Source organism: Aquarana catesbeiana, linkage group LG01 (genome assembly GCF_042186555.1).
Source record: "Aquarana catesbeiana isolate 2022-GZ linkage group LG01, ASM4218655v1, whole genome shotgun sequence".
NCBI classification, from domain to species: domain Eukaryota; kingdom Metazoa; phylum Chordata; class Amphibia; order Anura; family Ranidae; genus Aquarana; species Aquarana catesbeiana.
This window is the reverse complement of record NC_133324.1, coordinates 540916145-540929587: the sequence shown is the minus strand read 5'-3', so window position 1 is coordinate 540929587 and position 13443 is coordinate 540916145. Positions and strand designations below refer to the sequence as shown.

The window sequence follows — 13443 nt, the reverse complement described above, 5'->3', positions numbered from 1 at the left end:
GGTGAGGTGTTGAATGTTGAACTCCCTTCCACAGTTGGTGGTGTCAGCGGGGAGTGTGGATAAGTTCAGAAAACTTTTAGATGTGTTTCTTAGCAAGCGCTATGTACAGAGATATGGTAAACAGTAGACACGCACACACACATTCTCAGGTTGAACCGGATGGACCAGTGGCTTTATTCTACCTTACCAACTATATAACTACGTAAGATAATTCAGATTGATAGGCATATTCCAGCATTCCAAAATGCTGGCTAATTATGTGCTGCATTCCTTGTAAATTATCATATTTTAAAACCTGCCACTAACATGTGTGACATGAGAAAAACAAATATAAAATTGTCTGCTCCTGTGGCCTTGCTATAGTTCAGCTGCTTTGGTTTACTATTAAATGCATTCCTTTTTTATTACAGGTATTTATATCACACTAACAATTTACACAACCCTTTACATATACAGTATATTGTACATTCACATTGTCACTGCCCTTACAATCTAAGGTCCTTAGTGTAGTATCAGAATCAAGACATCTACTAATTCACACTTATGAGCTTTCGCATTAACATCTGGAAGGACAAAAACAGGAAAAAAACAGGTAATAGGAGACATATATTTATACCATATTGGCATATATATATAGCAGATAGATATCCTGGAAAGGGAACAATGCAAGAAGGTGTACTCCTAATCCTTTTCTGGAAAATAAATGTATTTCTTTGAGTTAGCTATTTCATGCTCTTTTACTGTGTATTGCTTTTCCGGGATTCTGGTACTTTGCCCATTGTGTCTATTCTAAAACAATACAATGCATACTCACCTTTACTCATTTTGCTTATTGTGAGATTATTTTATGAATATTTTTCTGGACTTCTAGGGGACTATTTTGTTTGCTCCTTGCTTGCAACTGCCTTTATGGCCTGTGTCTGCTTCCTGGTCCTTTATTTGTGCCTGATAGCTGAAGAATGTAAAACATAGATTTTCTTATTGGCTCTGGTATTAATTGGTATCTCCTATATCATTGGTCTCCAAGCTGGGGCCCTGGGGCCAGATGCAGCCCTTTGATTGCCTTCATCTGGCCCTTGAGGCATTAGTACTGCCACTGACAGCAACAATGGGGCATAATTCCTGACACTGCCACCAACAATGGGGCACTATTCCTTCCACTGACACCAACGATGGGGCATAATTCCTTCCACCGTCAACAAAAATGTGGCACTATTTCTCCCACTGGCACCTACTATTTCTCCCTCTAATACTAATGTACTCCCACTAGGCACAGTACAGCCCCCCCTAAAGCCTGAAGGACATTAAACTGGCCCTTTCTTTAGAAAGATTGGAGACCCCTGTCTTATATGAAAGTAAGTTAGAAGTTTGAAATCCAAAACATACTGGAGAAAATTCATATTCATTTTGGCCAATGAATGCTTTGAAATCCCCTTGGAGATGCTTAAATTAATGGGCAAGCAAATGTTGGATTGACCTGCTTAGCTTGTGAACTACATTAGGTTAAGTGAATCAATGATTATGAAAATAACAAGTATGACTATTCTCAGCAAAGATAAATGAATTAAACAGTTTTCCAACTAATACAGGTTACAGCATTGTCATTTTTACAATTTGCAATATCATAGCCATTCACTAAGTTTTTGTAATATAACACAGTTTTACACATACACAGGACTTCTTCCCTTTTTTTTCTGCTGTTTTCTTACTGTATTTTGTAAATTGTCATGCTTATTTTTATTCCTCACACCTTACATTTATATTGTTTGCTTTACCTGTAGAACACTTCCTTTATATGAAAGCATTTTATCAAACTTTTTTCATTATTTCTAAATGTTTATTTGCTGTTTACAGTTTTTATGTTATTTTTATTTTGTCATTTTTGTCTTTTGCTCAACAAAAGTGTACATGTTTTTCACTTTTTGGTAGAATGTTTTAATACTTTTGAATTTTAATTGTGTTGAGGAATTAACAAGTACTACATCTTCCAAGATGGTAGGTAAGCCCTGTTTGCATCTTAGAAATAATATTAGTGCTATAGATAATAATGAAAGTCAGCTGTAAGACAGTATTGTATGAAGATACGGGATTAGCCAGTATATTACAACGTATCTGAATGCTGAATGACAAATATATGTAAAATGCCACAAACATGACTAGGCCAGGATGTTTGGCAATTCTGTTCCTCTGAGAAGGTATAAATACCAAAAGCTTGATGATTTACGTGTTAGTGTTTGTACAGAACATGCTTATTTAACAAATGCATCATTGCAATCCACTAACCTATCTAGCTGATGTCAGTGCATAGAGTGCTTTGAATGTCCACATATAGTTGCTATTATGCCTTCTGTTGCACCTCTGAATAACATTTTTGAAAAAAAGGCTGAAAACTTGCCAAGCAAATGTGCATGGACCAAGCTAAAAGGCATATAAAAACCCTACATGCTATGCCATTGTATAAATGAGCCAACATATGTATGAGTATTTAGCACTGGAATCCCACTTCTTAGCATTAGTGTATGGACTCTCTTATGTTGACTGGTACTTGAACTCCTGGCGCACGAGCAGAAAGGATTGTTTATGCACAGGACAATATCTCCTTGTGTACAGTCCACAGATAATTTTTTCAGATTTAAGGTTTTATACAGCCTCCTTGAACTATAGCCATGCACATTTGATGACAGTTTATTTCTATACAGTATACACAAATAAAAATGTTACCAGCATGTAGACAGACCTAAAAAATGTATCCAAAAATATATATTTTTTTTAAGCACACCAAGGCTTAGCTGGTGTACATTCAGGTTTTAGAGTGTACATTCAATAGCAAATCATTATTGATAATAAATTCCACACATATTTACTATAATGAACAATTGATAGATTTTGCATTAATTGTATTTTATACGGTAATAAATCAGGCCATTACAATACATGTATTTTATTCCATACTTCCTGAATGGAATATATGCTTTGAGGGGTAGTTACATGACTGCAATGCCTGCAGCTATATGTGGTTTGTTAAGAGGAATTGTGTGGAACATAAACATACTGTTGCTTGGTAATGGTCAATTAAAAAAGATATTTCAGTTTCCTATGGATTCTGTCAGACAAAATCAAATGTTAGTTTATCCCAGTGGTAAAATAGTATCGCCAAAATTAGCAAGTAAGAAACTAGCCATTGGTATGAACCTCCTCAATTGATTTCCCAAAATAATTAATAAATCTATGTTCAGAGAGAAAATGTGCACTTGTAAGGGAGCAACACACTCACAATGGTTTTGAAAGGACAAAAACTAATGCAAGAAATCATGCCACTGGTGTATCTAAGACATATAGACTTTATGGTACTTAACCAACTAGTGACCACCAAGTACTGAATATTCATTTTTCAACTACTGTAAAAAAAATTTGGATAGTTTAAGGCTGGGTTCACACCTAATGCCGATGTGGCTCCCAGCAGGTGTCCTGTGCTTCCCTGTTCACTGTTTCAGGTCCGATTTCAGCCTGAATTTGGGGCTGAATTCAGACCTGAAATTAACCAAAAGACTCACAGGGCTCCTGTGCAAATTCACACCAGAGCCGCATCAGAGATATGTGAACCGGCTCCATAGAGAGCCGGTCACAATCTCCTGCTGTTGATTCCGTGGATTCCGCACCCAATTCACAATAGTGTGAACCCGGCCTAAAGGTTTCAAGGCAGCCTTCCACAGACGGTGCTTTTTGACCTGAAAATACATTTGTGGTTGTTAATAGATTACTGGATCCACTGGATTACTTTGATTAAAAACTAGTTGAAATCTTAGAAACACTGTTCTGTGTATCTGCTCTGTGTACAATTACCACACACTGCACATTCACTTCACATATATTGAACACTTTCATAAAATTAGTTTAGACACGAGAAATAGGTGCACTTTGAATAGCCAGTGTTTTTTCAATTAATTAAAGTAAAAATAAAACCAGAAGCATGCAGCTCCCTGACATGTTGATACCAGCCTGCATGTCCTTTAGCATAGAGCAGAGGTATGAAAGGGGTTCCACCAAAGTAGGGGTACCCTCCATTATTCAATAGACCCATCAACCCAGTCCAGGGTTTTTCAGCACTCATGCAAAGTGACATCACAGCACATAATTTTTATTAGTCCATATATGTGCTGTGATGTTATACCTCCCTTAGTACAATTTAAAGCTGGCAGTGTCAGGATCCCTTATCATTTCCATACCAATGGTTGAGAAGAGAATAGGAAGAAGCTGCTCTCCCATTCCTTCTCATGCCAGCACTGTAGGTGACCAGAACATCAACCGTTTTTAGATGCCACTGGAACCTGGGTGGCGAGTATGAATAGAATTAACAGTACAATTGCTATTTTACAAAGATTCATTGTATTTATTTAATTTTGACTTTTTATACCCACATGCCCAGAGAACTGCTTTTTCCTTGTGAAAATAAATACATTTTAATAAATAGCAGCAATAATTTGTGTCTTATACCTGCCAGGAGTTTTTCTTCAAGTTAGTGTTATTAAACTGTATGTAATGACAATTTGTTTTGTTTTTTTTTTCAGTTTTGAATAGAGTTGAATGGTGCTAGAATCCCTGAAAACATTTTATTGTGGTTCCCCTGCTGAAGAGAATTACCCCTCTATTTGTCTTGGTTACCATTGTGGTTACTAGATTGAGGAGAATTACCCCTCTATTTGTCTTGGTGACCATTGCTGTTTCCCTGCTGAGGGGAATTACCCCTCTATTTGTCTTGGTGACCATGGTTACGGAGACATAACGTTAGAGTAAATACTAATTGCCCCGTACACAATGTCGGATTTTCTGACGGAAAATGTGTGATAGGACCTTGTTGTCGGAAATTCCGACCGTGTGTAGGCTCCATCACACATTTTCCATTGGATTTTCCGACACACAAAGTTTGAGAGCAGGATATAAAATTTTCCAACAACAAAATCCGTTGTCGGAAATTCCGATCGTGTGTACACAAATCCGACGGACAAAGTGCCACGCATGCTCAGAATAAATAAAGAGATGAAAGCTATTGGCCACTGCCCCGTTTATAGTCCCGACGTACGTGTTTTACGTCACCGCGTTCAGAACGATCGGATTTTCCGACAACTTTGTGTGACCATGTGTATGCAAGACAAGTTTGAGCCAACATCCCTCGGAAAAAATCCTAGGATTTTCTTGTCGGGATGTCTGAACAAAGTCCGACCGTGTGTACGGGGCATTAGAGTTGTCATGGAAGTTGTGAGGGGAAACTTCCAATGTGAGCAAATGTTTCTGGTGACAACTCTTTAAATATGCAAAGCGCTTGAACCAGCTACTAATAAATGCCATGCAAACCTTCTCACTGTTAAAAAGTCCTAATAATTTATTATTTTTTTTAAGTCTGCATACATTGTTTCTTGAAGCCCTGATAAAGAGGGTGGAGTACAGCCCCCCCCCAACACATTGAATGTTGTGAACAATTGGTTTTTGGAATTAACTTATATCCAGACCCCCATAAAATAGTGTGGCACTTTAACTCTAGAGTTTTTATTGCTGTCTGTGTCTCTGGTGGTCATTTACTCCCTGTATTTGTTCTGATGACCATTGCCAACAGAAAAGAAAGTGATGGGAAGTCTAATGTTTTTCAGTAGTTACCAGAACAGCATTAGAAATGAAATTGTTCAATTAAGTCTGTTTTTTCCGTTTCTTTGTCTAACAATTCATTTCTAAGGAAATGCTGGGGGGTGTACAATCACGAAGTGGAAATAGTAAAGGGGTAGTTAGCTTTGGGCTGGGCTGGGCTGTGCTATCATCGGTTTATGCTATGTGTGTGTATGAATGTGACCAGTTTAATGTAAATAATCTTAAAATGAATGTTAAAGGGTCAGTCCATTCAGCTGAACCGTATGACATCTCCCTGTTAATTTTTTACTTATTTTCTATTATGCAGGATGCAACTGGATGTGCTAGAACATGCAAAGGTGGTCAGCACATCCAAATCTTTGTTGTGGACAGGGAAAGAGTAAAAAATTATAACAGGCAGTTGGAGTATCCAAGAAACCAGGGGCTGACTCAATCCAACAGGCTCCACTAATTACTGAAACATCTATTGGTTATGCTGGCCCTTTATTATTTTTACCAAGAAAACATTGTTTCTGTGTATAGTCTATAAATGTATATGTTTATTAGCCAGCCATATTTGCTCATTAAATTTGCAGACTCTGCTCCTTGCATTGCACTGCACAATGACTGTTTCATTACTTGTTTTGTGTGCATGTCTGTGGGTCAGGTCTGGCCCAAATGGAAAAAATAGATGACTGAGGCTTATAATAAAAACTAGAAGACTAAATAATTAGGCTTATCTCAGCAGTCCTTAAAGTGTATTTTCACGTTTGCAGTCAAATTGGAAAAACACCTACTTTTTTTTGTTACATGTGGCTATTCACATAGCATAACAAAAAAATAGTAATACAATTCCATTTTCTGGAAACTCTAGCAAGAAAAAAATACTACTAGTTCCCTTTTTTTTTTTTTTTTTAGGGGGCTGGACAATTGTGTTAGCCATCTTTAACCCTGTTTGTACTGTGCAGGAAGATCTTCATTATCAATTGTAACTAGATGTGAACACTGTCTGTTCTAAGAAAGGGTTTAAAGTTCAGAGGATAGGCGTTTTGCAATGTATGTGTTAATGAGAACAGACTTAGGACAGACTCACTCTGAGGTAATTCAAAAAACCTTGCAGTCAGTTATGGCACCTTCCCCTGGAGAAACATCTACATAATTATTTTACAATATTTTTTATGTATGCTGTGTAATTGGGAACACATAACAAACATATGGTAGGGTTTCCCCAAATTTGACTGAAAAGTGGAAATACGCTTTAAGCAGGCTCACTGATAACATTCAGTGATGTGGAGTTTGCCACATCACATGTAGAAATCTGTATATAAAATATAAAACAAGTAAACATTTAAAGTCAAACTAAACATTACTCTGAATTATATGTTATAATAATAATAACTCAACAGCAATTTGTGACAATATTAAATATAATTTCCTTTTAAGTAACTATCTGAAGTAGCATCTTAAATGCAAAAACTGCAAAAACACACAAAGGAGAAGTTTACTTAGGCTGATTTAATACTTAAAGCAATATTAACCCCCAAACAAACATATATTAAATTGCAGTTTACCAACACTTAAATGTAGCTGCATTCATTTATTTTTTATTATTTTGCTTTTTTACTTTATTTTTAACCAGCGATCCTGCCAGTCACATACCTTCTGTCTTAGGGTGTCTCCACTCCACTAAAGGGGTTAAAGAGTACAACTTTGGAACACAATTTTGTCCATTTGGGGGAGAGGGTAGTGTTTGATGCACTAGTAGATTTAGATGGACTTGACTAACAAATTACATCCAAACTCCAGTTAACACTTTTTAGGCAGTTACAGCAACAGCTGAAATTAAGGTTTTACAGAAATCAACAAAATCTGACCACTACAACCACCCCGTCAGGGTTAGTTTGTCTCAACACTCCAACTGCCAGTTTTGCTAGACAGGGAGAAAAAATGGGGAGAAAGCCTAAATAAGGAAACTAATGTAGTCATTACATCTAAGAATTGGTTAGCGGCAATATATTCATTTCTGGAGGGTTAATACCCAAACCACTAATAAAAAGATTTACTATTTGTAAAAAAATATATAAATTGGTTAGTAAATTAATGTGTTCTTTTTTGTGTAGTTTTTAGTGTAGTTTGAACTAACATAGATATTATTCATCCTTCTTACCATCATGCTTGTAATGTTTTGCTTTCCTTTTTACTCTTTTCCCTCCTCTTTTCTCTTTTTTTGTATTATACTTTTATGCTTTACCTTTTTTTTTCATTTGTTTTACCTTATTTTGACCTCTTCACTGAACCTCCATATATAGATATTATTCTACTTTAAATTTTCTGCTTAATGAATATTTTGCATTGTAATGCTATGTCCCTGCTTTATTTTTCTCCTCCTTCGTGCTCTTTCCAGCTTTTCTGCTTTCTCTTCCTTTTTGTTTGATCTTTCAAAAACATTTTCATAGTCATGCTCGTTTTCTTTCATTTTTTTTATCTCTTTTTTATTTTTTTAGCTTACAGGCCGGCCGTACTTTAAATGAAAGAGGGCAAAATTTTGGTTAAAAATATGGTTTTGTTTCAATTGTCCATTGTTATATCCTCTTGGTATTGAATTTGTTTGTTTAAATGTTAACCATAAACAATGTTTTTACTGAGTGATTACTTACGTACATTATTAAGCCAGTGATTTGTTATAATGTTACTATTAGTGCTACCACATATAATAAGAATAACAGTTTTTTAGTTACAGTTGTTGAAGATTTTCATAGTCCACCTTACACAACAATGTATACAACTTTCATGTACAATTAATTGGCAACATATAATTTGTTTGCTTTTGGGAGAAAGTTACAGCCAAAATGTATACATGAAGTGGGTTACTATACATGCATAAAGGGGAAATCACTGAATATACATTTGCACAAATATACAAAATGTAGCAAAAAGATCACAAATTCTAGTTCAGCATAATATTTTCATCTACGTGCTCACGTGTTTTACATGTTTCAGATGTTGTAGTAAGCTTTACTTATTGTTTTTTTTTTCTTTCCTTTCCTTCATGCTGTCGTTTAGAGCCCTACAGAGAGACAAGTATGGGAGTAAAACTAAATATTGCATATCAAATGTAATTTTTTTAGTATAATTTATCATATTTATATATTAGTAAATAACCAGCAACCTCATAAAATAAAGTTGTTTTACATCAGCCCTTGCTGTATTATATGGCATCTTAAGACCATACCAAAAAATGTAATGTTATATTAACTCTTTTTGAAGTATGGATGATGAGCAACCAGTTTAGTTTGCTCAGACTATCTTGTGTAAATAGGTGATGCCAAAGCATACAGTAAAGGCCGAAATTAGTGTAATTAAATGTGACTGGTTCTGTTAATTGGTTCTTCTCAATTTTTTCATGAAAATTATATTGTTTATCATATAATAGTGTCCTATGATCAATGTATGGGCATTACAAAAATTATGGATTTTATATTTTTATATTTCATGCATTTTGTAAAAGATTTTCATTGTATGTGGTGTAATTTAGGCTATGTACATACAATAACTTGCTGTAACTATAACCAGTGCATCTGGTGAGCATTCCAACTCTCACCTCAGTGAAAAAACACCTTTGGGGAGCCATTAAAGTGATTAGGGACAGCAGCAATAGTTATTTTTAAGTGAAACAGTGTAAAGTGCAGTGAATGCTTCGGCAAGAGCTTTCCTGTACTGAGCCCTTTAACTGAATGGAGATGTCCCTACCCAAAAGGCCAGGTCATTCCTGGCTTACTCCGGGTGCTGCCTTTTGGGCTTTATATAATTGCAGCTATGCATAATTTTGATTAAAAAAAATCGGAATTCATGCAAAGTAATGCAACAATTTTTAAAGTGGCATGTGAATATATGACAATATGTTTGTATAGACAAACACACACATGAACGCACGCATTATATCACAAAAATAATTAAGACAGAAGTAAAGTGTTCAGTTTAGGCATTCTGATCCCCTAAACACCATATATAATGGTGTTCTTAATACTATACAGTACACCAGTACTGTACTTGGTTCAGGGTCTGCCATTTCCCATGTGCTTTTTTCCTTTTTCCTTATTTGTTTGTTTGTTAGTTCTTCACAACTTGCTTCTTTTTTTCTTTTTGTTTTACATTTAGTTTACATCTGTTTCTCTAGCTTCCTTTTTTGCATCTATCTCCCTCTCTCTTTACATTTGCTCACTTAACAAATTTATTCTTATGTACAACTAAGTTTGTCAGTAGAAAAAAGTTAGTGATGCTATTCTACTATGCCTCATGAACTCCGTTCCCTGCAACATTATCAGCTAAACAGGTGTATTGCAGTGTGAGTATTCAGTTGTCTGGTTGGGACAGTGTATGTCGGATGAAGAAAACCATAGATACTGATATAGAATGCAGATCTAAGAGCAAATGGATACTGCTGGGTTATCACATTCTTTATTACACTTTTCCATACTGACTTTTCTGTCTTATATTTGGTTGTTCTGCTTCATTATATATTTAGTATTATTAAATAATATTACTCTTTTCAAGCCTATTCAAATTACATTGCTGAAATCCAATTAAGATTTTAATCAGGACTTGAAGCTCAGAAAGTTTTAGTACTTGAATTCTTAGATAATCTACAGTATAGGACTGGATTCACACCCTCCTGTGTCTGTTTTCATGCATTTTCATGCATTAGCAATAATTATGAATTTGCATGCACTTTCATTGTCATAAATAGAATGTTGGTGCATCAAAAATCTGATTAACATCAATACATATTACAGATGTAAACTTGCACCAATTAAAACAATGGTTAATGTGTACATGCAGTGGCATATGTTAAATCCATTCTATTATAGAAACTTTTTGAAGTTTATAGTAATATAATTCCTAGTGTACAAATTCTTTATTTTACCAATAAATATTTAGACTGAATTCACACTATTGCGTTGCGGTAACCTATGGTTGTACTGCACAATTTGGCAGTGTACTTCAACACAATAGTACATTTGTTGTGTTGTGTTGCAGTGAAATTCATTCTTTATGTACACTAAGTGCTAATTCACACTTATTGCAGTAAGCTTGGTAGTGCACATGGGTAGGTGTGCATTAATCCTTTTACAGTGGGTATAGAAAAGAATCACCCCCCTTTAAAATAATCACATTTTGTTGCCTGAAATAAAGACAGACACATTTTTTACCCAGCTGTATTTACTAATGCAATTAACATCCAAATGAAATATATAACAACAACATGTCAGAAAAAATTATAAAATTTTTAAAAACAGAAACACTGAATTGGGAAAAGGACCACCCCCTTATGTCAGTATTTTGTTGGACCACATTTTACTTTAATTACAGCCTTTAGTCTGTTGAGATATGTCTCTACTAACTTTGCACATATTGATTTTGCAATATTTGCCCACTCTTCTTTGCAGAATTGCTCAAGTTCATTTAAATTTGATGGTGACCGTTTGTGGACTGCAGTTTAGGTCTGGGCTTTGACTAAGCCACGCAAGGAGATTCACCTTTTTTCTCCTTTAACCACTGTGTGATCGTATTTGCTGTGTACTTTGGGTCATTGTCTTGTTAGAAAGTAAACCTTCTTCCCATTGACAACTTTCTGTCAGAGGGCAGCAGATTTTCCTCAAGAATTTGATGCTATTTTGCCCTATCTATTTTTCTTCAATCCTGAGAAGTAGAGACGGGAGAACAGTTTCAACCAAGCATAAGTGTGACCTGAACTTCACCTGTTCGACGTACATCCGAATTTGCGGGTATGTTTGCCCGCCAAGCACCCCACAATGCACTGCGTGCTTCACAGTGCATTCTAGTGCCCTAATTGGATGAAACCTTGCACCTGACCGCTAATCATGTTCAAGGTATCACCAATTAGCACTGTCAGAGCCCTGATTGGATAAAGTGATGATTACTTCCTCTAATCACAGCACAGTACTCATAGTCCCACCCCACACTATAAAAGCTACCTTCCCATGTGTCAGTGTGTTAGTGTAGTGCAGTGTTTAACACAGCATTACATTACATTTAGTGCTGTACACAGTGCTGCTGTATACCGTTTTTCTTTCTTTTCTTTTTTTTTTTGGTTGCTGCATGTTTTTTTTTTTTTGTCCCCTGCTTGCCCCCTTTTTTTTACTTGTTCGCTGCAGTTTTTCTGACTGCGACGTGGTGTTCCCCCTTCTTTCTATTTCAGTCTTTTTTATTAATATTTTGAGAAGATCAAAAATAAAAGAAGCACTGCACAGAGCAGCGAATATTCCTCGCATGCTTTGTATAGACAAGAAATGGTACATAAGTGAGGGGAAATAGAACAACAGACAATCTTGGCAATTGGGTTAGGTCTTTTGTAAGGTCACGGGTAAGCACTTGGTCACCAACAGAATTGGACAGGGACAACATGTTTTGCATGGGTATAGAACAACAAGAACAATATAAACACATTACGTGGACACGACCACCACACATGTAATGGTGTGCCTATCTGGCCACAGCCCCTGAAACAGGTAGCCGAGGTGCCTGATACATTTTTGACAGGTGTTCCGGCACTAAATACCATCTGGCCTGGACTTTGTAGCCTGCTTTAATCACGGCAACATTAAGGATACTTTATGAATTTGCGTACTCCATTTATGCCAGTCCTCCACATCAGGGGCTATGGACAAATCCCTTTCCCATGCTACCTGGTAAGATAATCTAGCAGTAGAGTTGACAAACAGTTTGTATAGCATGGAGACGGCATCCTGCATGCACCTGTTTTCGAACACGATTCAGACTGCTAAGTCAGAGCTTTCCTTCTGCAAAGATTTGAGAAAGTGATAAATTTGTTGCAAATGGAAGCTCTCCATGGGGGGACATCTCCAAACTTCCCATGAAATATGAGAGGGGGCATATGCCCCTGTGGTCGAGATATATCCCTTATTCGATATATCCCTTATTCAACCACCAGCCAAACCTATCAGGTTGCACACCTGATGGAAACAGGGGATTGCTAAAGAGGAGCTACACATGTCTCATACATGTAATGAGTGGGAGAGTGTAGGGCACAGTATGGCTTTACGACATTTAGGGGGGGGTCCAAAGGACAAGATCTATTGTGAGTGGAGAGCACGCCTGGGCCTCTATTGAAACCCAATCTGGTCGATAGTGTCGGTTGTGAAGTTGGAATAATTGGGCGAGCTGCGCAGACACATGTTTCCTAAAATCAGGCACGCCTAGTCCGCCTGAATCCTTAGGAGCATACATCATGGCCCGAGCTGTTCTGGGACGTTTGGTGTGTTCCCCCTTTTTTATTTTTTTATAGTTTTTAAATTTCTGTCAGCGTCAGTCCTCAATTTAACAAACACCACCAAATACTACTATTCAGTGAATAAAGTGCATCCAATTATACATTTCCCAGTATCTGTAAAACTTGGGTAATAAGCCCTCCATCATGTCTGGGAGGCCAACAATGAGAGGCAGACGTTCCCATGCCACTATGGGAGGGCCAGCAGCGTCTGTGTCCACAGGCAAAGGTTGATGTGGTCTGTCCTCAGGCAGGGCACCTTTCTCTCTGTTTAGTGATGTTGCCATGCCATCAAGCCAGAGCATGAGGAGGAGGTGGTGGACTGGCTTACTAAACCATCCTCATCCTCCTCATCCTCAGAGTGGCTTATTCTGCCTTCTTGTCCGCAGCTACTCCTGCCAAAGCCCCTGCATCATGCATGGAGGAGTCAGCTGAATTATTTGAACACAGCATCAGCCACTTGCTGCTTGAGGATGCACAGACATTACTTGATTCAGATGCTGGTTCTGAGGTAG

At 36.9% G+C, this 13443-nt stretch overlaps 1 protein-coding gene across 13 annotated transcripts in view; it reads left to right on the top strand.

The window, feature by feature from the left end:
* The window catches only part of ADGRL3 (adhesion G protein-coupled receptor L3), a 1522275-nt gene that overhangs the window by 1381549 nt on the left and 127283 nt on the right, over positions 1-13443 (top strand). For 5 of the 13 annotated variants that reach the window (XM_073595048.1, XM_073595046.1, XM_073595028.1 and 2 more), the window contains one exon: positions 8683-8700. The exons of 6 other annotated variants lie outside the window; for them this stretch is intronic. In XM_073595048.1, the coding sequence (XP_073451149.1) occupies positions 8683-8700 (18 nt within the window). Of the gene's footprint in view, positions 1-8682; positions 8735-13443 lie in introns of all 13 variants that reach the window. 2 more of the 13 variants (XM_073595095.1, XM_073595075.1) reach the window with 1 other exon arrangement.